Source organism: Toxotes jaculatrix, chromosome 14 (genome assembly GCF_017976425.1).
Source record: "Toxotes jaculatrix isolate fToxJac2 chromosome 14, fToxJac2.pri, whole genome shotgun sequence".
Lineage (NCBI taxonomy): Eukaryota > Metazoa > Chordata > Actinopteri > Toxotidae > Toxotes > Toxotes jaculatrix.
The window spans coordinates 24,972,535-24,997,649 of NC_054407.1; the positions used below are offsets into that span (position 1 = coordinate 24,972,535).

The 25,115-nt window shown below is 45.0% G+C and overlaps 2 protein-coding genes across 5 annotated transcripts; one reads left to right on the forward strand and one right to left on the reverse strand.

The window, feature by feature from the left end:
* Positions 1–2,857: 2,857 nt before the first annotated feature.
* LOC121193464 lies at positions 2,858–7,667 on the reverse strand. Of its 2 annotated transcripts, none has more exons than XM_041055837.1 (5): positions 7,514–7,667; positions 7,099–7,421; positions 4,476–4,518; positions 3,446–3,745; positions 2,858–3,342 (listed from the first exon to the last, which is right to left on the reverse strand). In XM_041055837.1, the coding sequence occupies exons 1-5, from the start codon at positions 7,554–7,556 to the stop codon at positions 3,185–3,187; spliced, it is 867 nt and encodes a 288-aa protein (XP_040911771.1). In that variant the 5' UTR covers positions 7,557–7,667; the 3' UTR covers positions 2,858–3,184. The 2 variants fall into 2 exon arrangements, with proteins under 2 accessions (XP_040911771.1, XP_040911772.1); XM_041055838.1 differs by having other exon boundaries at positions 4,476–4,514; positions 7,095–7,421.
* A 3,388-nt stretch (positions 7,668–11,055) lies between these two features.
* On the forward strand, positions 11,056–15,045 carry LOC121193447 (transcriptional regulator Myc-B-like). 3 transcript variants are annotated; one of them, XM_041055810.1, is made up of 3 exons: positions 11,056–11,314; positions 12,881–13,534; positions 13,846–15,045. In XM_041055810.1, exons 2-3 carry the CDS (start codon positions 12,886–12,888, stop codon positions 14,367–14,369), a joined length of 1,173 nt encoding a protein of 390 aa, XP_040911744.1. In that variant the 5' UTR covers positions 11,056–11,314; positions 12,881–12,885; the 3' UTR covers positions 14,370–15,045. The 3 variants fall into 3 exon arrangements, with proteins under 3 accessions (XP_040911744.1, XP_040911743.1, XP_040911742.1); XM_041055809.1 differs by having other exon boundaries at positions 13,843–15,044; XM_041055808.1 differs by having other exon boundaries at positions 11,058–11,314; positions 13,840–15,043.
* The last annotated feature ends 10,070 nt before the right edge of the window (positions 15,046–25,115 follow it).

Genomic DNA, 25,115 nt, shown 5'->3' on the forward strand with positions numbered 1-25,115 from the left:
GCAACTGATTTTCAAGATGTGAAAAAAAAAAAAAAAAGTGATGAAATCTGAATTTTAACAAAAACAAACATTTCATTTTTCAGCAAAACAAGTTTTATTGATATTTTCTATGAGACATTTAAAGAGAGGATCAAAAAAGATTCACAGAGAAACACAAAAGTTTGACATTAAAATATTTAGATCAAATTATATATGACATCTTTTTTCAGGCACAGGAAAATGAGAAACTTCTAAATTTAAAAATGAGCAAAAACTGATAAATGACACATTTTCTTTGTATATTTGATCTAAAACTCATTAAACTGTCATCTTGTATGAATCTGTCACGGGGGGGTCACACCGAGGCAACCGGGAAAAACCTCCAAGACAGGTGATGAAGACAGGAAACTAAAAGTCTTAATAAACAAAGATCAGTGGAAGAGTCCAGGACCAGGGGACAAAAGTCAAACAAGCAAAAATCAGCCACAGGAGAAAAACACTCAGGAACTAAACGGAAAGACAAAAGTCCTTACTCACAAACAAAGGAAACCAAGGTGAGTCCATGAGGGGGAGACACGATGCACAGGTACATGAACAAACACGGGGACGTGACGAGACAGAGGAGGCGAGGACAGAAGCACACACAGGTAACCAACACAGGTGAAGACAAAGGTGCAGACTCAGGGACAGACACAGACCAACTGACAATGACACCGGGAAACAGCGAGACTCAAACACACAAGGCAATGGACAACAGGTGAAACCAATTAGGGCGGGGCAGACAATCACACATGGCGGGAAACGAGACAAAGACCGGAAGTAGAACAAGACAAGATACACACGGGCTATGATTTCAAAATAAAACAGGAACTACTAACAAAACTTCAACTAAATCAGAGTCCAAAAAGGTCCAACTGTCCACTAAAGAGTTCATAACAAAACAAAAGGCTTCAGAAAACAGCCCCTCAGGGGCAAGTCAGGGCAGAATCAGTCTACATTTCATGTTCATCACTTCATCATCAGTATGATCAGTAAACAATCAGCTCATTGTTTGACATAAAGGACAAAGTGACTTAAAGATAAAGCTGTTCCTCTTTAAGCATCTTGGATTTGAAAGTTACCTGTTAAACACTTTTCCATCTGCTCTGTTTTTCCTTTGGAGCAAAAGCTGTTTCCACCTGAATCATTCAGCTGTTTCCTGTTTGAACAGCATTCACAGCCCAACACACAACACATCAGTGTAGTTATGTTTGTCAGTCAGAGGAAAAGAAACTCCGAGCTTAAAAACAGCTTGAATGACACAATCTGCTGCCAAATAACGAGCAGTGTGAGTGAAGCACAAACAGCTACACTGATAAAAACTCCAGCATGAAGGTGAATCACAGCAAGTGAGAGGGTTAGTGGGATGAAGGAGGTGAACTCATTCATATTTGGCTCTGATGGAGATGTACAGACTCCTCTGACAGGTTTTATGTTGTTAATCAGCTGTAACCTGCTGAAATAAGCCGACCTGAGGTGAACCAACATGGACGCTCTGCTTCAGGAAGAGAACAACAACAGGACTTGTTTGTGTCAGTGGTTTGTGTTTCTGTCTCTGTGAGCTTTGTGTTTCGTTTGTCGCTTTAATGAGGACAAATTTACACTGAGACTCAATATTTAAAATGCTGTCATGGCATCAATTTAAATCCTGTGAAAAGTCATTTGAAAAAATGGATTCATTCATTAATGAGAAGATGGAAGATGAATGATTAATTATTGATGAGTTGTTTTTCATAAAGAAAACATGTATTTGCTCTATTCTCTCTGCATCTAAGTCTGTAGAAAGATATTTCATGTTAACCTGATGTTTATGTTTATTTGTATCATTTACTTGTTTGTTTTTAAATATGACAAGAAATTTCAAATGATGGTTTCAGTTGTGTTCTCAGTATTCAAATATTGTGTGGATGGTTGTAACTGTCATTGTGTTATTAAAGTGAAAAGCCACAGCTCACGGTGTGGAGGCTGCAGAGCAGAAACCCACACAGCTCGTCTGCTGCAGGAAAGGAAGTGTTGATTCACTGTCAGCAGCTTTTTATGAGTCCTAATAACCACGGAGACCAGATTCATATCTGCTGCTGTTCACACTCATCAACCCCCCTCCCTCTGTAGTTTGTCTCTTACTCACACTTTTTCCACTGAGCCCTCCACCAAGAGTCAGACTGAGCCCTCCACCCTCACAGAGTCAGACTGAGCCCTCCACCCACACACAGTCAGACTGAGCCCTCCACCCTCACAGAGTCAGACTGAGCCCTCCACCCACACACAGTCAGACTGAGCCCTCCACCCACACAGAGTCAGACTGAGCCCTCCACCCACACACAGTCAGACTGAGCCCTCCACCCTCACAGAGTCAGACTGAGCCCTCCACCCTCACAGAGTCAGACTGAGCCCTCCACCCACACACAGTCAGACTGAGCCCTCCACCCTCACAGAGTCAGACTGAGCCCTCCACCCTCACAGAGTCAGACTGAGCCCTCCACCCACACACAGTCAGACTGAGCCCTCCACCCTCACAGAGTCAGACTGAGCCCTCCACCCACACACAGTCAGACTGAGCCCTCCACCCACACACAGTCAGACTGAGCCCTCCACCCACACACAGTCAGACTGAGCCCTCCACCCTCACAGAGTCAGACTGAGCCCTCCACCCTCACAGAGTCAGACTGAGCCCTCCACCCTCACAGAGTCAGGCTGATGTGTGGGTGTAAATATTGTTCACTGTTTCTAAATGTTAAATGTAAAACACAATTTAAATCTATAAATAAAAACACACAGACAATGACTTTTATATATTATTATTTTAAATATATACAGAAAATTTTACACTGAATGAATTTGACAAACCAATAATACTCTGAATTTATTTAGAGAAAAAAGACAGAAAAAATAAACAGAATATTTACTAGACAACTAATAATTCAGATTAATATCCCACTGACATGAAAATCACAATTTAGAGCAGATATAAACCATAAAAATTACACTATAGTAAAGAATCTAAAAGTAGAAACTGCAAATATGAGTGTGATATATATATTGATTATTTTTGGACTGACTGTATCTGACCTGAACATAAAGAGAAACATTTTACTCAGATTTCTGATCAGTGATCAATGAGATGAATGAGATGAAGCCATGGTGAGAAAAGAGGAGCAGGAAACAGTCAGTCAGCATGTGGGCCGTTGGTGGACGGTCCCTTGTTTGTGAGGCCCATCAGCAGAGAGAGTCCACAGCAGTACAGCAGACTCTTCACTATCAGCACTGTGTACAGCAGACAGAGCAGCTTCACCCTGCACTGAGGCTGGAGAGGATCCACTGCACCTGAAAAGAGAAATGAGTCAGTCCTCTGCTCCTCTGCTCTGTTTGACAGCGTCTCCACATGAAGCTCAGTCACTGCTCAGCACAGTCACCAAGCCTTCATTACCTTGTTCTGGAGCCTCCACTGTTCCCCCCTCGTGCCTGACGGAGCAGTAGTATTTATATTTGCTGTTCTCTGGCTGATGAATCAGCAAGATGGAAGCACGTCTCGGCTCTCTGAGCTCCAGCTGCTCTACCTCATCAGGGGACAGCTTCTCCTTAGGACCGTCCTCCAACTGTCTTTCCCAGGAGAACTGGACCAGAGGAGGAAACATACCTGAGGCCAGACACAGCAGGGAGCTGTTCCCCTCCACGTGGCTCGGGGCTGCTGGGTACACGCTCACCACGGGCTTCACTACCTGCTCACCTGAAGTTTGACAGCAGCAACAAGCAGCACAGACACACATTGACACAGTCAACAGCATCAAATTTCCAAAATAAATGTGTATGTGTGTGTGTGTGTGATCATATATCATCACATCATGTAAAAATTGAAAAAAAAAAGGAAAAAAATTTAATTTCAATTTAAATAAAATGTAAACAGTGTGAATTCTTATCACATCCACATTAACACAGTAATAAAAACATGTGTTTACCTTCAGACATTAATAAATGTTTTACCATTAACAATGTACCATCACATAAATCAGCATTATCATGAGCTCAGTTTTAACATTTAACAAACATAAGATTTGTTTTGTACATAATATATTTTTGCTTTCTATGTTTTTTCAAATCCATTTTTCAGCCATATGTTGAATTATGTTTCACATCATTTCTCATCTTGTTCTAATGAAGATAAACTGCTTGTGAGCTGAGAGATGATCAAACACTAAATATGTTTAAGAAGAGGAAAGTGATAGAATTTGGACTCTTTGATCTGAAGCAGAAATAAAGAAGAAGTTAGCTGAGCAGTGACATTTAAACATCTTTTCACTAATGACTCAACTTTTTCATTGAAGAACGGCTGCAGAAGGAACTTTGTACTAACTATGAACAAACTAACATGGAAAGTCTGAAGCAGCACAAACTGACTGAAAACACATTTTCAACTCATTCAATCAAACAAGTGAAGGAAAAGAAAAGTTGATTCTTACCTGTTACATACAGTTTAGTTCCTGAGCCAAAGATCATGTCTCCCACAGTGAAAGAGACTGATACAAAAACCTGTCTGCTGCTGAATGTGTCAGCTGAGGTGAACGAGTCCAGATGATGAACCAGTATCAGATTTCAGTTTCTCTAATGTTCATATCAACATGACTGTCTCTTCTTGTCTTTTGTTTTTGCTTCAGACTGAAATATGTGAAGAAATATTCCCATTTCAACTGGTTGACACGTTCATGTTCCCCTCAGGATGAACTGGAATAACTCTGCTGATCCTCTGACTTTTCATCTAGCGCCACCATCAGGTCAACATTTGAATGTGTCCAACACTTTGTGATCAAATACCTGCAGAACTAATGAGGTTCCCATCAGCCTCAGCTGGACTTTGCTCTCAGGGCTAATTAGCATGTTAGCTAACGTTAGCATGCTAACACTGTTAGAGTTCTTTTAAAATGACTTTGACGTTTGTAAAGATGCAAATGACTTAAAATCCGTCTGTACAAAATAAACATGCATCATGGTGTTTGCTCCATTAGCTCAGAGAAAGATGGTTGATTTAGAAAATGTATTATTGTTGTTAAAGCTAAAGACTTGGTGGCCGCAGCACTTCCGGTTGAGAGTGAACGCTGGCGCGACTCGCTGCTGCTGCTGCTCTGCCCCGTGATCCCACTGATCTATATACTGTTCCTTCAACTCCCTGAACAGTATCTCTGAGCACCTACACAGCACCGGAATATTCCTACATGATCTTAGCTGTTCCAGGTCCAAGCTATGATCTGTCAGCTCGTCTGCTTCACTACCTCCTTTAACACCGCGGAGCTACAACACTGACAACACCGGCTCCATACCGTCCCTGTGGTGTTCCTGTCGTCCCCCCTCCAGAAAGTCCAGCGGTCGGTCTGTGGACCCGCTCCGTGCTAACTAGCCTAGCCAGGAAAGCTAGCACAGGACCCGGTGTAACCAGCAGCAGCTCCTGTCTCCATGTGTAGAAAAGGCCCCAAAGTTAGTGCATATTATTCATTGTGTGATGTCTTGTAGATGTAGTGTTGTTCGGCTCCCTCTGCTGAATCGGGAAACTGGCGGCTTTCAGACAGTTGATGTGTCGGCAGAGAGTGAATCTCCGGCTGAGCGGTTAATTAACGTCACGGCTTGTGGTCTGTGCGTGGGTGAAATGTGAATACGTGAATATCGTTGACTTACTGAGTTTACGTTCTGCAGCTTACAATCATTGTGTTGCTCGGCGGTGTAACTTTAGCATTTGTTAAGCTACTTGTAGCATTCAGCTCACCCTCGGACTGTGTGTACGTCACGTCATGTTTATTATTGTTATTTTGGGCCGTTAGTGTGACGTTTACATGAGCGTTATGTGAATGTCATGTTGTTTATATGTGTGTTAATGTGTTTGTCAGGTGAAATGTGTTTAAGAGCTGGGATTATGGGAATCAGAGGCACATGGAGATGAAGCAGTTTCAGTCCTGTTTATATGATGTTTATTGGACATTCAGAGCCTTAATTCTTCATTCACTTGTTGTACTTTGTCACTTTATTTGATATAGAAAACCACATGACCCCCTCACCTGCACAGAGAGAAATAAATCACCTGAATTATCCATCACCTGCCTCTTCATTGGATATTCTGGAACATATAAAGGGAAGTTTGTCCTTCAGTTATTGTTCTGACCGACACACCCGGTGTGAACTTTGTGACAAACCCTGAACCGACGCCAGATGCAGCGTAGTCCCAGTGTCTCTGTCTCTGCTACACCATGGGACTCCTGAATGTCTGCTCACTCACCAACAAGGTTCGCTCCTTTATGATCTGCTGCGGGTTTTTGCAGTGCTCCTGACTGACCCAGGATCTGCTGTGTCAGCTGTTTTCCACATACCTGCCGAGCTCACCGATCAGAAGCGGCGTGCTGCGCGTGCACAGGTGAGGCTAACGCAATCAGTATCACCTGCTCCACCTGCTGCTTCATTAGTCAAATGGCTTCAGCTGGAGCAGAAGCGGAGTTACGGCGTTTAATCCCCAAGAAAAACAGCGCGTCGCTCATTTGGGAGTATTTCGGGTCTGAGGCCGCAGACGTGCAGCAGAAACAGGTTCTGTGCAAAACCTGTCGCGCTGAAGCGTCAATGTTTCAGGCTGTTTGTATTTTATCCTTTATATTGAAGTGACTTTTGTATATTTTGTCTGTTTGTAACCTTCAGGGTCGCAGGGCAGCTGGAGCCTATCCCAGCTGACTACGGGCGAGAGGCATCAGTCAATCACGGAGCCGACACACAAAGACTCCTGTGATAAAGTCCAGTGATTTGTTGATGAACTGTAATAACTCTGCTGATCCTCTGACTTTTCATCTAGCGCCACCATCAGGTCAACATTTGAATGTGTCCAACACTTTGCTTTCTGATCAAATACCTGCTCAGAGCTCCACTGTGTCTCAGTGCAGCCTCACAGAGCTGCTGCATGGCTGGAGACTCCTGGAGACAAAGTGTGTGAGATGGAGGTGAAATATGTGAACCTGGGCTGTGGTTTACTGCTCTCTTCCTGTCACTAACACTGTTTGACATCTGTTCATCTGTTGGTTTTTGTTCAGGTTGCAGGGATCATTTCTCACTGTGGGAACCAGACTTCCAACAGGAACAGTAGTAGGTGGCTGAATGAATGAGTTTAACTGTGTCTATCTTCAAGTTACAGCCGTTTGGTTTGTTCTCAGCTGTGAAATCATCTTTCTGAGGATGATCGTACCGTCTTTCTATGCTGCAACGACTCTTATAAAAACGGAGAATCACTGTGAATGTTTTTGTGTCTTTCTTCTGGTACCAGTATATGTAACTACCATCACACTGGTGAGTTCCTCCACAGCTGAAGGAGACTGGTTGACCAACTCTCCTGGTCAGTGATAATTGCTCCTGATTCAGCTCTGCTGCCATGGCAACCAGCGCTGTAGAGAAGCAGACAGACAGATGAAGGTTAGTGTGACAGTGTTTGTTAAAGGTTGGCTTTGTTGGCTCCTGATTGGCTGGAAACTCTCACCTGAACACAGACAGCACAGAGCAGCAGCTGGGAGGAAAAGCATTTTGTGCAGTGGTGTTTCCTCTGGGGAACCTGAGGAGAAGTGTCTCTCTGATGCAGCTGAGGCCGAACGAGGACGAGCTGTGAGATCAGACGAGGCCCACGTGCTTTCTAACGGGTCCTCAAAGCTCCCATCAGCCCCTGCGGCCCACAGATGAGGCTGCGGCTGCTGCTGATTGACGGCTCAGCTGAAGCTGCTGTGTGGTTTTCCTGTGTGTGTCTGTTTGTGTGTGAATGTGATCATTTTGATAATAACATCTTTGTATTATTATTATTATTATTATTGTTCCATCCATTCTGCTGTGAATCTTAATCTTCACACTGAGGTCTGGTGAACGATGTTAAAGTGTGAGTGAGAGCAGAGAGCTGAGCTTTTATTCATCATACGTCTGCAGAGAGTTTCTCCGGAAATGACTTTTCACTTTTGTCACTTTGTGAAAAACTCTCAACCTCCGTGTGAACAACAGCAACCTGTTTGTTATTTTCATCTTTTTCTTATTTATTTCTTTACATCGTTCTCATCCTCAGCTGCTCAGATTTCATGTCTCTGTTAAAATGTTTTTTAATATATTTTCTCCATTTTAAACTGTGACTTACACAAACACTGAAAATCAACAACTAATAAATCGTCTCCATGTTGTTTCAATACTGATTATTTGTCATGTACATTTTATTTTGACAGTTTAAGACACAGAATCAAATGATTTGAACATTAAAGCAGCTGAAATCATTTTGTTCCATCTGATTTTTTTCTATCATTCTAATATTTCAAGTTATTGTTCTTTAGTGTGAATGTTTGTGTTCATCAGATATTTTCACCAACATGTCTGGATAGAATTTAAAGTTCATTTCCACCTGATTTGATAGAAAAGAAAAAAAAGACTTGTTTAAACAGATTGTGTGTTTTTTCTTCTTCAGTCTCATTGTTTCCATCGTTGTTGTGTTTTAGTTGTTTGTGTTTTGTCTGGAAATGCTTTTAATTGTAATATTCAAATATTTATTAGTATAAATATGAAAGTGTTCACTTACAGATACACTGAGAAATTCAATATTTCTTCAGAAATATTCTTGAAAATGTGAAACAGCTGAAACAAACTGAACAATGAGTCACTTGTTTTATTGATTGACTTTGTGTTTAAACTGAGTTGAACTCTCCCTTTTTTCTATCAAATATTTGATATAATTCTAAAAGATTTTCTACTGTCAAGCCTTCAGTTTAAAGCTGTAGTTATTCCTACAGTTTGTACACTTGTTCTCTCATTACCTCCACCTGCTCTGTGCTGCTGCTGTCAGGAACAGAACTGACACACTGCTGCCCTCTGCTGGCTGCAACAGCTCACTCATTCACACTGGAGGCCTTCCAGTATTATACTTCTCCTGCTGCTACTTATCTAATGTTGTTGTGTCTCTCTTGTGTTTTCTGTTGTGTCCTCAGAAGATTTCTTAAAAAGCAGAAACTGAAAGTGTTCAGACTCTTTTCTGTGTCTCTCAGAACAAACTCTGCTGCTGCTCATCGCCTGGTTTATAACCTACTAACTTCCCTGGGAGACGTTTCATCTTTCAGCTCATCAATAACCTGAAGCAAACAGCCGAGATGACACTGGAGCAGCTGCAGGACAAGTCTCTGAAGAATCCAACCAACGTCCAGACTTGACGTTTTCTAAGTCTTCAGCCTTAGAAAATGAATTTTGTTTGTATAGACTCAGTCACTGCTTGTTCTAATCCCACCAGCAGACCTGTTTCACAGCAGACAGTCCACCTGGTCTGAGCAGGACAGACACAGGTGGATCTGATGTCTCTGACCTCTTTGACTGTGCCAGTGAAACGTGGATGAGAAGCAGCAGCGAAATCATATCAGTCATTCAGCTGCTGTCATGCATCAGAATATCTGCCATTTAAAATCCTGCTGTCAGGAACTAATCCTCTGCTGCCCTCTGGTGTTTGTAACAACACACTGCACCACCACACAGACAGCTCACACTGCTCTCAGTACTGACAGCTCCAGCCACTGTGCTGCTGCTACTGTGAAGAACAGACCTTCGCTTTGCTGCTTTCTACAGTCCAACAACAGACTGATGAACACAAACAAGCTGTCGACTACAACCTCAGCCAGTCTGACTGATTATTATCATTATTATCAGCTGCTCCTACTGACACTAACACTCATCAGCTTTTATCCAGAGCATCCTGTGGAGTTTTTGTTTTCACAGCGAGGGGAACATTACTGCGTCTAACTAAGGGACGTCTTGAACAATGAATAATACTAATCAGTGCCAGCTAATCACCGCAGCTAGGTCATCAGTTTTTTTATCACCACCAATGGATATTTTATTTTTCATGTTATTTCAGCTTGTTACAGCAGGTAAAACACAGGTGAGTCACAGGTGAGTCCACTAAATCAACCATTATCTGTTAGTATGGATCATAACCTGTGACTGTTGTGCTGTCAGTACTGTTGTTTCATCACCTGGTGAGGAGCAGTGTGCGGCTGCAGCCAGCAGGGGGCAGCACAACAGCATTTTTATTCATCACAGCAAACGTAAAGCACGGATTTCATTTATACAGCACATTTCATTAAAGGTAGAGTCCGTGTGATTTGATATGAAGCAATTTGTTGTTCGAACCAGCAGAGAGCAGCAGTGAGAAGCTTTGACTCCTCACACACACACACACAGATTCACTATTTACCATGTTTAATACTATTATGATGTTCTATCAATTTAACAAACTGTTGTTTTAGTGTAAACATGGACTGAGATAATAATGGATCAGGAGAACTGATCCCTGGCCACAGAAAGGTTTATTTCAGTTTGTTTGTTCCAGTAATATTTTTCTTTTCTTTTTTAACATTTTTATGTCATCACTTAGTTTTACTATTATCTATATTGTATATGATATTATTTAATATATTCATATTGTATATTTATTTATTGTTTAATTTTTTTCCTTAAATATTTTTCTTAATCTTTTTATTATTTCATTGTAATATGTTTTAACAACCACATTTTTCTTTCACTATTTCTCTTCTTAATTCATTGTTTTATTTTTCCTTTATTTCTATTTCTTATTTTATTTTATTTTATTTTATTTTATTTATATTCATAAAATAAACAAAATTACATTGATAGATTTATTCCTAAAGTCTTTCTTCTCTTTTGAAAGTTGTTGTATTGTTTATCGTTGTATTTGTTTGTTTGTTTATTGTTTTCATGGCTGAGTCACCGGATGACAGCTGAGTTCCCGGACCTTTCTGCAGCTGCATCATTTCCCGTCAGTGGGACCACCCTCTCTCTCTCTCTCTCTCTCTCTCTCACCGTTTTACACATCCGCGGAGTAGAATAGTTCCCTGATAGCACCCAGCTCCGGTTTTACGCATAAATTTATTCGTTATTTAAATTTAAATTTTCGAACAGAAAAACTGCCGCAGCTGTTTTTCCCGCGCTCACTGACGCGCTAACAGGTCTTCTCAGTTCACCGCGTTCCCACGTTTGGCGCGTAAATGGCGGATGACTACAGAGAAGGCAGCAGCCGGAGTATTTAAAGTGTCCAGAGCGGCAGGTCGCAGTGAGTCAGCCCGAGTGTTCGGAGCAGGAGCGGGGCAGCATCAGCGCGGCTCTGCGGTCTGACAGTTCACCTCCACCTGTTGCTGATTGGACGGGGACATAGTGACGGAGTCCGCTGGAGAAAAGTGTCTGATTCAAGCTTCGCTCACCGGGACACTTGGACTTTACTCCGCCAGAGTTTATTCTCAGAGACATAACGGTGAGTTCAGCCTGCAGATAACGGCTCCGGCTCTGTGTCGGTTCCTTTCAGGAAGGTTTCCTCCGGTAACTTATCACCACAGCAGCACAAAACGATGCCGAACTTACCGCTGAGTTTAGCCGGTGCCGTGGACATCAGCTGTGTTTTGACAGCTGTCACTTAAATCGGTGGTTTCCGTTCACTGAGCTGGAGTTGGAGGTTTTCACAGAGGAGGCTGGAGTCTGCTGTGAATTAGACCCTCAGACCGAGTCAAACACAGACAGAGGACATGTCTCCTCACGCTGAATGTTTGTGTGGACATTTGTCCATATGGAAGACAGATCACTGACCTGTTACAGCTGTTTACGTTTGTTGTTGTTGTTGTTGTTTTTTGTGTGTGATTTAGTGTTTTGTTGTTGTTTTGGTCACAAACCGGATCCGTTCACACAGACGGTGACAGCTTAGCTCAGATAATCCGGTTTCTGCCGTACCTGGAGACAGGTAGAGCTTCACCTGTCAATGTTTGGTCAAACCACGTGTCTTTATTTTCCCCTCTGACGTCACAGGTTATGGCGGGTCACAGAGTTCAGTTACCTGCTGCCTGATAACACCTGATAAGTGCAAACACATTTTCCCATGTTTTTTAAATGTAGTTCGTCATTGGCAGTTTTCATCTTTAAGCAACAAACAGGGAGTTGGACAGAAGTTTAACGCTCATGTTTCTGTTGAAGTTCAGTGTGACATTTAAAACGTGACATTATAGATTCATGTGTTAATAACACACCAGACACCTAACCCTTTTAAAGGGCTGTTGGGTTATTTACATGTCAGATGTCTTTGAGTCACATTTAGCGATAAGACGACAGTGTAAACGGCGTTAAATCAACTGATTTTTGAATGGAGTTTGGTGTAAAAATTCTCTCCATACCAGACAGCTAACACCGTCACCTGAGACTTTAAAGTGGTTGTTTTCATTTTAAGCTGCAGGATTGTGTCAGGTAACATTTCTTTCATTGTCAGTGGCAGAGACACAAAGATTCCCATGATGCTCAGAGGTTAGTTTAAAATAACATGAACATGCTTAATGGTCATGTCTGTGTGACGGGTATCGGTATCAGCTGTAACACTCACACAGGAACCTGGACTGTGACAGCTGTCTGGTATCCCCCTGTATGCAAACACTGGGGCCTTCAGTCATTTCAGAGATCTGATATCTGTCATGCTAATTTGTGTTTTCAGGGTGGAACTGAATCTGCAGTCGAACTGCTGCAATTAGTGAAATTTGGAGATTGAAACCACAGGATATGAAGAGTTTACTGGTGTTTTATGATTAGATGAAGTCAGAAAGGGTTTTTCTATTCTTATAAATGCACATGAATAAAGTCTCCTCTTGTATTTGGTACAATTTTAATCTTTTTCCTAAAATTCAGCCAAACAGCTTCACTTCTTTTCTTTAAACTCAGCTTTGTTAAATCTCCTGTTGGATATTTTTTGTATGGAGCTTTTATTTGTCCTTGATTTGTGGGATCACCACAGTGCTGCCTGGTAAAAGCTGCTGAGCCTCATGTTTTGTGCCTCCCCACACAGACACAATGCCGCCGGTGTTAACCATGTCCAGCACAAACTATGATTACGACTACGACACAGTCCAGCCCTTATTCTTCTTGGATGGCGAGGAGGAGGACTTCTACCCTCCTCCACGTAGCCAGCTCCTCCCAGGCCCCGGTGAGGACATCTGGAAGAAATTCGAGCTGCTGCCGACGCCTCCCCTGTCCCCCAACCGGAGACCCTCCCTGTCCGATGTCCCGCTGTCTGCCTCAGATCACCTGGAGGCGGTGTCCGACCTCCTGGACGGGGATTGCAGTCCCTCCGCTGCCTTCCTCCAGTCCTTCATCATCCAGGACTGCATGTGGAGCAGCAGCTTCGCCGCCGCCACCAAGCTGGAGAAGGTGGTGTCTGAGAGGCTGGCCTCGCTCCGGTCCCGCCAAGACTCCTCCACCACTACCACCACCAACACTAACGGCGTCACAGACCCAGCAGGTGATCAGCAGGTGGGCAGGCCTCAGGTGAACACGGGGTACCTGCAGGACCTCCACACAGCAGCCACAGACTGTATCGACCCCTCTGTGGTGTTCCCATGCACCAAGCTGATGGAGAAGAGCGGCGATGGAGCAGCGATGGAGGCGGGGTCAGAGCTGTGTCTGGACTCACCACCTCTCAGCAGCAGTGACAGTGAATCAGGTGGGAATCGGGCTTTTATTTTGGAAAGCCTCTCGAGTTTGTCCTCCGTTTCTGTGATTCTTTATTCTGTTTCTTGTGACTCCTCCTTTATCGACCGCTTCCTGATGCTTTAACCACCGACACAGTCCAGGTTTCCTGTTTCCTGTTTCATGTGTTTGTTTTCTGTTCATTAAAAGAAGAAAGTGTTGAATCCTTCACTGTTTACATCCGTGTTTACAGACAGCAGCATGAAACCGATTTAAAGATGTCCGACGTTAATATGTCACCACCAGCACTTACACCACAATGCTCTCTGTTTTCCCCAGAAGAAGAAGAAGAAGAGGAGGAGGAGGATGAAGAGATCGACGTGGTGACGGTGGACAGGCGAAAGGCGTCACGGCGGTCAGACACCTCCCCGCTGGTCCTGAAACGCTCCCACGTCAACATCCACCAACACAACTACGCCGCCCAGCAGCCCCCAGCGACCCGCGAGCAGCCCGCCGTGAAGCGGATCAGGTCGGAGGTCGCCTGCTCTGCGCTGAGGCAGGGCGGCGGCCGCAGGTGCTGGAGTCCACGATCAGACGGAGAGGACAGCGACGACAAACGCAGGACTCACAACGTGCTGGAGAGGCAGCGACGAAACGAGCTGAAGATGAGCTTCTTGGCTCTGAGGGACCAAATCCCGGCGGTGGCCAACAACGATAAAGCAGCCAAGGTGGTGATTCTGAAGAAGGCCACGGAGTTCATCACGGAGATCCGGGAGGACGAGAGGAGGCTGCAGACGATGAAGGACGAGCTGAGGAAGAGGAGCAGACAGCTGAAGCACAGACTGGAGCAGCTCAGGACTTCACATTAAACACTTATTTATTAGTTTTTGTTTTATTCTTATTTGTTCTGTCTGAACTTTCAGGCTGCAGCTCACGTCTTTATGATTCCCTGTCATTTATCGGTTTGTTCAGTATCATAACGACTGATCACTGAGTTTGGCTGAGGAACTACGCGCTGACGGCTGGTCTGTCATCAGCCAAACTGTCTGTGTTTGTATTTATTTTATTTTTATTGGAAACTGCACGTTTAATTTAAGATATTTGTGTTTTCTGACTTCCTGCTGAGTGTTTAACAACCTGCTTTGTTCTGTCACTTCCTAAAATGTGGAATTCTTATTGTAATTTTCAATTGATTTATTTTGCAAATAGTTTATTTTTATATTTTCTTAAGTTAATTTTTTAAAATAAAAATCAGCTGCACAAAAAAGTACATCAGACTCTTCAAAATAAAAGCCCTTCATACATTGGGGGTCCTGTCAGTCCCACCAGGTGTGAGACTTTTTATAAACAGCAAACTTCCAAACTTTTCCCTGACACTAATAATCAGGATGCTGTTCCACCGTACAGCTTTATTTCTATACTCGTCTCTGTTAGAAGCCAGAGGTCAAAGGTCACAGAGGAGTTTTGTGGCCTCTGTCCGATTCAGCAGCTTTTCTCTGAAGGGAGGAGATGAGTTGCCTCATCTAGAAAAGAGTCCCGCCGGCTGAGTTCAGTGGAAGTGGCTGGAAACAAAAAGAAGAAACTGGTCCAGTGGGACAGTCTCAGATTCTCAGAATGAGACTGGACATATATGTCCGGCTGAGGGAGACATGGAGTTTCCTCCCTGTTCTCTCTGAGCTGCTGCTGGACTCACCGATTAGTCAACACTGTGGTTGTGTCATTCTCGAACGTCCGACCTGGCAAACAAACCCAGAGCAGCAGGCTGAAGCTGCCAAGCTGAGCCCAGAGAAACGGGGTCAAAGTTCAGCTCCTGTCGGTCCATTTAAAGCCAGACACAGATTCAGGTTTACTGTCTTCATGGGCAACAGCGCAGCAAGGAGGTCAAAGGTCACAGACATGAACAGGTGGGCAGCATGGATACAGATGGTACAGAGCAGTGGGTCCAGGTCTCAGGGTTGGAACAGGAATAAAGACCATCTGAAGTTCTGGTTATTTTCCGGACTCTTCTCTACACGTCCACCTTTTTCTCCGTGAGACACTTTGTAGTTTTACTTCTTCAGGTCTGTGATTCAAAAAGGTTTGAGAAGAAAATCTGTCTGTGATTCACAGCTTGGACGTGTCCCCGTCATCGTTTTCTGTCTTACCAATAAAAGAAAAAAAGAGAAAGTCTGCTGAGTCACAGTGACTCTGCTGAGTCATGCTGATGGAGCGGGACGGTCAGCGATGAGGAGTGGAAGGTTTTCTGTCTCAGTGTCGGCCATGTTTCCTGCAGGATCACGTTCCCACAGTGACGTTAATGTCACAAAGGAACGTCGAGGGTTTCGAGCCTCGTCTTTGAAAAGTGATTTCATTTCCTGTGGCTGCACTTTGATTGTAAGTGTCCAGGTGTCCAGTGGACTCTCAGATGTCCACATACAGACAATGATGGACTCTCAGGTGCCCATATAAAGACAATTATGGGCTCCCTTGGTTCATGTCCAGGTGTAGAGACAATGGTGGACTCCTAAAACTCCCACACTCCCAGGTCTGCATGGAGCAGGGACGTTGGAGGACACAGAGCAAAGCTCCACAGAGGAGTGGGACTCTGCTGAGTGACTCGTTCAGCTCGGCCTCCATCGTGAAACGCTGACCCTGGCGTTGTCATATTCCCACTCAGCAGCTTCATCCAGACTGTTTTCACTCCAAATAATATTTACATTTCTGCTGAGTTGCAGCTGGGGGACGACTGGAGGCTGTGAGTCTTATCAGAGGGACAGACAGCTCAGATCACAGGACAGTAAATCAGCTCAGTCTGAGGTCGGAGACGATCTGACCCTTCAGGCCCAGAAACAGGGTATTACAGCCACATGAGGGTGGTCAAACAGTTTGCTCCAGGCTCCATCAGCTTTTCTGCTGAGTCATGTACTGTATGTGTGTGTGTGTGGAGGTGATAACAAAAAGGTTCAACAACTGGTCTGACTCAGCAGGTGGCATCATGGGGGAGGGGGGCGGGACAGGTGGGGCGGGGCTGCTGAGTCTCCAAAAGATGCCCCAGGTCCTTTAGGAGGAACCTGGGGTCACAGGCAAAGTACCCGGGGGACTCAGGAGGGTCTGTGGGTGAGGAAGTGTTAAACCTGTGTGTTGCCAGTGTTGCTGCTCAGATCCTCCCCCTCACACTCACTGACAGCCACAGATTCCTGGGACGTTAGCTGCAGTCCAGGGATCCAGGGTGAGATTTGCATCGTGGGGAATTTCCAGAGGTAAGAACTGGTTTAAGTGTCATGATTTGCATAACGGTGATTTGATCCTGATTCTCAGGAAACAGAGGTTGACTGCCTGAGTTCTGACGCGTCCAGGTGTGTTACATCGCGCAGGAAATAACAGGATCTGTTCAGAAACATGTTCCTGTTTTTGGTTTTTATAACAGTGAACTTTCAGAGTATCAGGAAAAGTGCTCGAACATTTGTGTCCAAGATTTTAAATATAAATCCAAAGTGCGTCTGTTGGACACGAGTCTTCCTCTTTTTCACTCCTGACTGTTTGTGCTGTATAAACAACAGTAAATGTCGAGGTCCATACAAAACACAGAGAATCACAACGTGGTTCACCTGGGTAAAACGACAGCTGACGAGCACCACCTGAACACCTGTCAACCAGGTGAACCTGCAGAGGACAGAGGACAGAGGGAGACTGTGGATGTGATGAGTGGAGGAGTGTGTGGGGCTCAGGAGGTGAGTGGTGCTGTGGGAGTGTGCTCGTTGTTGTTGTTGAGGAACGTCTGGTCTCTGACTCTGGCCTCCGGTCTCCGGCTCAGACCTCAGTGTTTGCTGTGGAGTGTGAGCAGCTGATGAGTTCCTCTGGGTGAAGCTCACAGCAGCCTGTCCTGAAGCTGTGTGACTCTTCTATTTTCTCATCTCCTGTGATTCCAGGTAAAACTGAACTTTGTCAGAATGTCCTTCATAATAACACGAAACTCTCAGAGCGTTACAGCGCAGTGCTCTCCCCACCCATCCTGCTCAGCTCCCCCAGGGACGCAGCGATGGTAACCCCCCTCCCCAGACACCACCCACCCTCCACTCCGCCCCCTCAGCAGCAGGGTTTTCCAGAGCGTCGGGTTCCTCCCCACGCTGCGCGGAACGTCTCCGTCTGTAGACCACCGACAGAAAAAGGTGCCGACCACAGCGCAGCGTGGTGTTAGGTTTCCACAGACGTGGCAGCTGTTTCATGACAGAACAGTTTTGCTGTTGTGGTCGGAGGGTGGGCGGCGGGAGGGGGGGGGGGGTCGCAGAGAGCCTCAGGAGAAAGGATTTAAAAAGAAAATGATCCTATGTTCACATAAAGTCTTCAGACCATGTTGAGAATAGAAAGTACTGACAGAGGCCAAAGGTCACAGCTGGAAGTTAAATGTCAGAACAAAACATAAGAAATAAGACGACAGGAAAACGTTTTGAATTCTCTCCTACGTTCTCAAATAAAAACTCAAACAGCAGAAACAAATGTTTAAACAAATAAAACCACAGACAGAAGAGGGAAGTCAGAGAGAGCAGAGACACACTGACACTGACACTGACACTGACACTGACACAGACACTGACACAGACACAGACACTGACACAGAACATCGTCAGAAGTTCGCTGATTCTGATTCTTCTGTAAAACTGCTGCTGTCAAACTGTGAAAAACTAAAGAAAAGACAAAATGGATCCAAAACAAGAGCAGAGTCGTGACAGAGAGGAGAGATTACAGGAAACATGACAGCTGGACGGTTTGTGACAGTGGGAGAAGATCTGAGGGGAATTTCCCCCCGAGGCAACAATCACAGAGGAGAAGAAAGAAACGAGTGTTGTTGGAGTTGAAAGTGTGAACGTGTGAGAAGATGCACAAAATCAGCATTTGTGAGTAAAAGGGTGAGTCACTGGTGTCTCCCCTTCTCTCCCCTCTGCTCTCCACACTCCATCACACCGTTCAGCCCGTTAGAGCAGCAAGTTTCAGCAAAGCAGCTTCTGCAGAGCCACAGCTGGAGTGAGTCTGTACCTGTGCTGCTACGTATCTGTGTGTATACGCTGTTATAAAACCTGCGTCTTGCACAGAAAACCTTCTTCTTCTTCTGGAAGTTCTCGACTTCAAAACAAAAGTTTGGCAAAAAGTCCTGTAGCATCACATCCTGATTCCAGAGACCTGACGCCGGCTCAGCTGCTGTGACAGAAAGTGGGAAAGTGTAGGTGGGTTTCAGTCCACCTGTTCTTCACAGCAAACATCAAACCTCTGCTCGTCTTCCTCTGCAGAGCCTGGAGAACCAGCTCCGCCTGCTCCTCCTCTTCTTCTTCTTCTGTTTGAGTCAGACCAAAAACTGGGATGATGAACAGTGTGATGATGATGATGATCTTCATCCTGAAATGAGAGTGAAGGTTTGACGGCAGTGATGAAGAAGATGAACATGAATCCCACGGACTCAGAGGCGAAGCGTGTGAATCCAGAGCTTCTCCTCAGAGTCAGCGACGCTGCTTCATGTGTTCAGCTGTAAAATCACTGTTCATTCAGTATTTATGGTTTTTAGTGGCGTTTAATGAGAACCGCTTCCCATAAGCCCAGGTGGCGACAGGAAGTGATGTCAGGACTTCAGCCCTCTGTGAAGCTCCTGTGATGTTTCAGCTCGGAGGACGAATGTTAATGATAAAGCGCTGATGTGTCTTTAACACTCTGTATTCACGTCGAACGCTGACGTGAGGCTCGGAGTACAAACAGCTGCTGGGACTTTAGTTTTAGTTTCACTGACAGATGTTGAAATATAAAAACAAGCAAAGAGAAATGTCCGATTTCGTCTGAGCTTTGACAGCAGCTCATCTGAAGGCCTCACTTCTTCTTCTGTGGTGTTTTTCGTGACTAACGAGCAGTGGATGGAAACTTTCACGAATTAAATTTTTTTCTGCCTTATTTTTCTTTTTCTTTCAGTTTGACTTTGCGTTACGTTTGGATGGAACAGTTTTTCTCCGTCCTCTGTCTTCTCCTCTGAAGACGTGTTTTCCGCCCATGACATCAGAGGTGAGGAGAATTAAAGTGAAAGCCAGGTCTGAAACGTGTCTCATGTCTCATGGAGACCTGTCAGGAAGACAGTAACCTTAAAATACCGCAGCGTTTCCTGAGCTTCAAACGCAGCACGGCGTGTTTTTCTGAGAAGCTTCATCAGCTGTGGTTTCTGACATCGACTTCTCACAGCTCAGGTGAGACGGCTGAAACCTTCTCAGCCACAGAGATGACTCTTTGCACTGAGGACACAGTGTCACTGAACGCTCTGCTGTTCTAACACTAACATGGTAAAAATGCAACAGTGACAGAGGAATGATCAACAGACGCCGTGACAGAGACGAGATCAGACTGATTTCTGAGCAGCTGCTGGTTTAGGGATCAGAAAACCTGAACGTGAACCGGATGTTATCGGTCTGAACTCGTCCCTAAGACGTTGGAAGAGTCACACTGCTTCCAGTTTTTGTCCTGACAGACAAAAGTTATAATTCAAACTGTCACTGAAGGAGAATCTCAGTCAGCTCAGCTCAGGCAGGTTTTCATTTTCCTTCTTCAGACTGTCACAGTCTCCAAACCTGAAGAGGCCAGCCAGGGGCTCAGGGCTCAGGGCCCGGGGCCCAGGGGCCCAGGGCTCAGGGGCTCAGGGCTCAGGGCCCGGGGCCCAGGGGCCCAGGGGCCCAGGGGCCCAGGGCTCAGGGGCTCAGGGCTCAGGGCCCGGGGGTCCAGGGGCCCTCTACCTTTACTTGCAGTGTACCTTTACACCTTTGCGTCGGTACCTTTCCTTCAGCCCCGGCCTCTGACACAAACAGGCTGCAGGAGACTGAGATGAAAGGAAAACAGTCGTGTTGGTTTTTGTGTAATCTAATCAGACAGCTGCCGTCTGGTTAACTGACAGAGACTAAAAGTAAAACTCCACACCTGACGGCTCGACCCGCTGAGCTGATAAAGCTTCACATGTGATCCCCGTTTACCCACAATGCCAAGCTGCGTTATCAGTCAAACAGAGGAGCAGTTTCCTGCTTCTTGATCTGTCCGACCAGCAGGAAGGAAACTCCTTATATGGGCTGCAGGCGTGTGTGAGACTGGTCCAAGATTCAGCTTCAGTTTAATTCATGGACACTAAAAGTACAGTGTGTGGCCAAAAGTATGTGGACACGCAGGTTTTTTTTTATTGGCTGACCTGAAAGTTTCCAGGAGAGTGACTGACCGGGTTTTATGGCCCACTCCTGCACACTCAGCGTCACTCTGATGTCTGCGTATTTACTTTTAAACAAAAGAAGGAAGAAAAATAAATAATAAAAATGAAAAATGTCATAAAGAAAATAGAGCATGAGGAGAGAATGAGGTGATGAACTGTGAGGTGAACGTATTAACACCGACAGCTGCGCAAAAAGCACAAAGGTGAAGCAGGTGACAGGAAGTGGGTGGAGAGAGTCAGACGGCAGTGAGAGCTCGTCCACCTGTGTGAGAGTTTTATTATCTGAGTGTGTGACGATAAAAACCCACACAGCTTTATTTTTAACTGCCACAGGTGAAGGAACTCGTGTGCGGCAGGATCACGGTATCTGACCTAACCGCAGTCAGGAAAGTCAAATATTTGTAGGTTTGACTTTATCGCAACAGTCATGGAAACTTGCTGTGATCACACAGTCCTGACTGTTTGTCCCTGCAGGCCACCGTACGCTGATCACAGGCAGCCATGACAGTTTTCATGCATTGACTTTGAATTCTGTTACATGTAAATGAGAAGTGAAGAGACAGTTTGGTTTAGTTTGAATGTTCATCCTGAGGGGAACATGAGCGAAGGAGTCAGACTGGTGTCGGCACTTTGCTCCTGTTGCTTCATGTGTAAGTCAAACACTTTGTCATTAACAGGACGTGGACGAGCTGTTACAGCAGATGTCTGGTAAATAAAAAGAGAAGTCCTGCCCCCAGCTTCCTCTCTGTTTGATCTCAGGTGAGACACACCTGAAACACAGAAAACACACACACACACACACACACTTCCCACGCAGTTCATAGCAGCTTTAACATCTAATCTTCACACACTTATTATTATAAGTGTGTGAAGATAAGATTGGATTCAGACTCCAGTCATAAGATAAACACATTTTCCTTCTCTTCCTGTCCAGAGAAGATTCTCTGCTGGTGCCCCCTACAGGCTAACGGTGAAACGGGTTAAATTCCTTTTGAGAGTTTCTGATTCTTTCTGGGCCCAGTGTGTCCACTGCTGAGGTGAACCAGCAGGTCCCGCCCACTCCCACCAGGACCTGTCAGTCAGCTGTCAGGAACCGCCGCAGGCACAACAGGTGTGTGTGTGTGTGTGTTGAGTGATGAAGACAGGTGATGAGTTCAGTGCGACCCGGTCTGAGCACACGCAGGAAACATGAGGAGAAAATTACAAAAGCAGAAGTTCACTGGATATTTGCTGCCATGTTTTTGTCCCATGAATCAGCTGTTTACAGATCGTTTCACAGAGCTCACAGAGGCATACAGAGCATCTGTCAGGGACTATTTTCAGCAGCGGATTAATCCATATTTGGTGCTGTAGTGAGTGTTTATGGCAGCAGGACGGTGTGTGTGTGTATAGCAGTGTGTGTGTAACAGTGTGTGTGTAACAGTGTGGGTCACCGATGTGTTTTCATGGTTTTGGTTCTGGTTGGTCGTGAACCCTGCAGCTGTTCTGTGACTCCTGTCCACGATCCGAGGGTGGAAATCAGAACGGAACCTGAATCAGAATTTTCCAAATCCATAGTTTAGACAGAATATTTGTGGGTATTTTCATCTTTGTTTTTACAAACACTCGACATCATTACTGATGTTTTTTCTTGAATACATCTCACATACAGTTCTAAGAAATGTATCATTCACAGCCCACACCCAGTGACAGCCCAGCTCAGCTGCAGATTAGCTCGCACTGAACTCTGATAACTGCACCAAACTCTGTTTATAATTCTTGATATTTTAAAAAGTCAGAGATAAATGCTGTTCCACGGTTCTGCTTTACTCTTGAACTTACTGGGCCGTTCGCTGTGCAGTGTGTCCACAGGACAAATCACTGCACATGTCCCACTGAAACACTCACTGTGTCTTTTCCCTTCAGTGCAGCTGCAGCAGTGAGTCTCTACACTCAGGCTTTCATGTCTTTGTTCATCACTGGTGATGAACAAAGACGGGGACATAAAACATGTGTGTCCTGATCATTGGTCAGTGATAAAATCCTCTCTCCTGAGTCAGACATTCACACTCACACATGAGTCGAGCTTCCCTCCATTTTCCATCACCCGTCTGTTTGAGACGAGACTGGAACGTTTGAAAAAGAAAGTCAAGACATTTGTTGATGCCGATGATCTGAATCATCAGTAGTCAAGAGTAGTTACCCACAGTAGTTTGTGGTGCTGTGTGTAGGTGCATGACACACTGAAAGCAGAGCTGAGCCGGGTCCTCCGGTCCTCGGGTCCTCCGGTCCTCGGGTCCTCTGGTGTTGTGGTTTTGTCTCTGTCGTGAACGTGTGGCTCCTGCTGTCGTCATGATTCACAATCTCAACAATGAGACCAGTGAATAAAAATGTTATGATAACTGCTGAGAGACACAAATGGAAATAAGATTATCAAATAACACACACACACACAGATTCAGATTCTTTGGAAGTTAGTAATTCCCAGGAAAACAGCTGACAGGAAGCAGCACATTCCACGTGTGTGTGTGTATCTGAATGTGTGTGTGTGTGTGTACTTGTATGACTGTCCAGGGAGAGGACAGGTTTGAATTTTAAACCACTGCAGTGAGGACACACCTAAAAATGGCTGTTCGAGGGTTCAGACTTTGTTTCAGGGATCAGGTTAGAACTGGGTTTAGGTCAGGATCAGTGTGTGTGTGTGTGTGTGTGTGTGTGTCTGTGTCTGTGTCTGTGTGTGTTGGGTGGACTGAAATACTTCCAGCTGACTGTAACCTCAGATAAGATCTCATCAAGAATGAAGCAGGAAAAATAGTGAGTGTGATGGTTAAAGCTGAAGAGACAGAGAAACGTCTGCAGAATAAAAACAGCCAGCTGAGACATGTGGACAGACAGAAAAGCAGAAGTAAAAAGATGAGTCCTCAGAATGATTTAAAAATACCAGCAGCAGCAGGAGGAGGAGGAGGAGGAGGAGACCCGACAGTGACGTCAACTGTTCCACGATCAGATTTTAATTTGGAGATTAGAACAAAGAGGGTGATGAATCAGGAGTTCTGTGTTTGAGGGGAACACAGAGCTGAAGAGATCAGTCAAATACACAACAGACCAATGAAACAGCAGCACAGTGAAGGGACACACACAACACTCCTCAGCCAGCGTGGAGGGGGAGACAGTGGGACGATGCTGTGTCTCAGACCGGCGTCCGTTTGTCCCAGCAGCTGTGGACGACCCACTGTGGGTCCCACCCGTGAACACAGCTTCTCTCTCATGGCTCTTCTATCTGCGCCGCCATCTTTGTGCAGCAGCTGTATTTCTGACAGAGCAGCTCAGTCTCTGAAGCGTTAAATTCACTTGTCAGCGCATTGAAATGGTTTTATTTACAGACTCATGCATTTCATTGTCACTGACTATTTCCACTATGTATAGTATATATGTATATATATATATATATAGCCACTATGTCACTGTGGCTCTGACGTCTGTGGAGCAGCAGCAGGAGCACGACTGTTTTCCTCCTGTTAACATTCACCATTCAGATCCAAGCAGAACCCGAAGGGAACGTTGGTATGGTACAATACGTTCTCTCTGGGTTCTCTGAGGGGGCCTCCACGACGAGGTGCTGCAGTTGGTCTGATGGACGTCATACGTGTAGAAAAAGGATATAAACGGGTCAAACATAGATCGATAGATAGAACTTTTCTTAAAAATGTAAAAACTTTATTTGGCCAAAACACACATCATTAAAACAGTTAATGCCATACAATCCCTGGCGCTGCAGCGTTAACATACAAGGCAAAATAAAAAGCTTCCAGTCAGCAGTTAGAAAGTCCACATGGGTCTGAGGTCTCCCTCCTTTCAGTCACAGTCGTTCTCCTTACGTTTATTTCTGCTCTGCCACTGTTTTTCCAGCTTCTTCCGGTTTTAGTACCACAAACTAAAAAAATACACAAATGCTCAGCCTGAAACACGAGGCAGCTCCGTGAGCTTCTTAGCTCTAATAAAGAAAAATATGAAACGAGGACACAATCTGAAATGTCCTCGTTTGATTAATGGTCCAAAGCAAAGTTTTACCAGATGTTAGAGACACCAACAGATAATCCTCAGAGGAGGAGCGAGCTGCTTTCATTCATCCAAACTGGCTGCTGAGCGTTTTCACCCTTTTCCACCAAAGAATCCAGAGACGTAAGAAACTACGAGCAGACCGAGGAACTGCTGCAGGTCACATGATGCTCTGACATCCTGACAGAAGGGAAAATGGCCAGCTCACATGTTGAAGGTGTGTTCACTGAAAAATACCTCGGCCACAGAGACGTTTCTGAGGAATTCAGTCAGAACCAGTTTCCTCCAGTGGAAACGTTCCTGGTTCTTATGGTGGAAAAGGGAAAAAGAGTCGTATCACAACAACCCGTCCCTCTGCGTCTGTCTCACCCACTGT

What these genes read in the sequence shown, in the direction of transcription:
- LOC121193447 (XM_041055808.1), top strand. Translation starts at nt 12,886, where the DNA reads ATGCCGCCGGTGTTAACCATGTCCAGCACAAACTATGATTACGACTAC. An exon ending in CAGCAGTGACAGTGAATCAG is followed by an intron (nt 13,535 to 13,839) that starts GTGGGAATCGGG and finishes TGTTTTCCCCAG; the next exon opens with AAGAAGAAGAAGAAGAGGAG.
- LOC121193464 (XM_041055837.1), bottom strand. Translation starts at nt 7,556, where the DNA reads ATGCTTTTCCTCCCAGCTGCTGCTCTGTGCTGTCTGTGTTCAG. An exon ending in TCTGTGCTGTCTGTGTTCAG is followed by an intron (nt 7,422 to 7,513) that starts GTGAGAGTTTCC and finishes GCTTCTCTACAG; the next exon opens with CGCTGGTTGCCATGGCAGCA. An exon ending in AGTGGAGGCTCCAGAACAAG is followed by an intron (nt 3,343 to 3,445) that starts GTAATGAAGGCT and finishes TTCTCTTTTCAG; the next exon opens with GTGCAGTGGATCCTCTCCAG.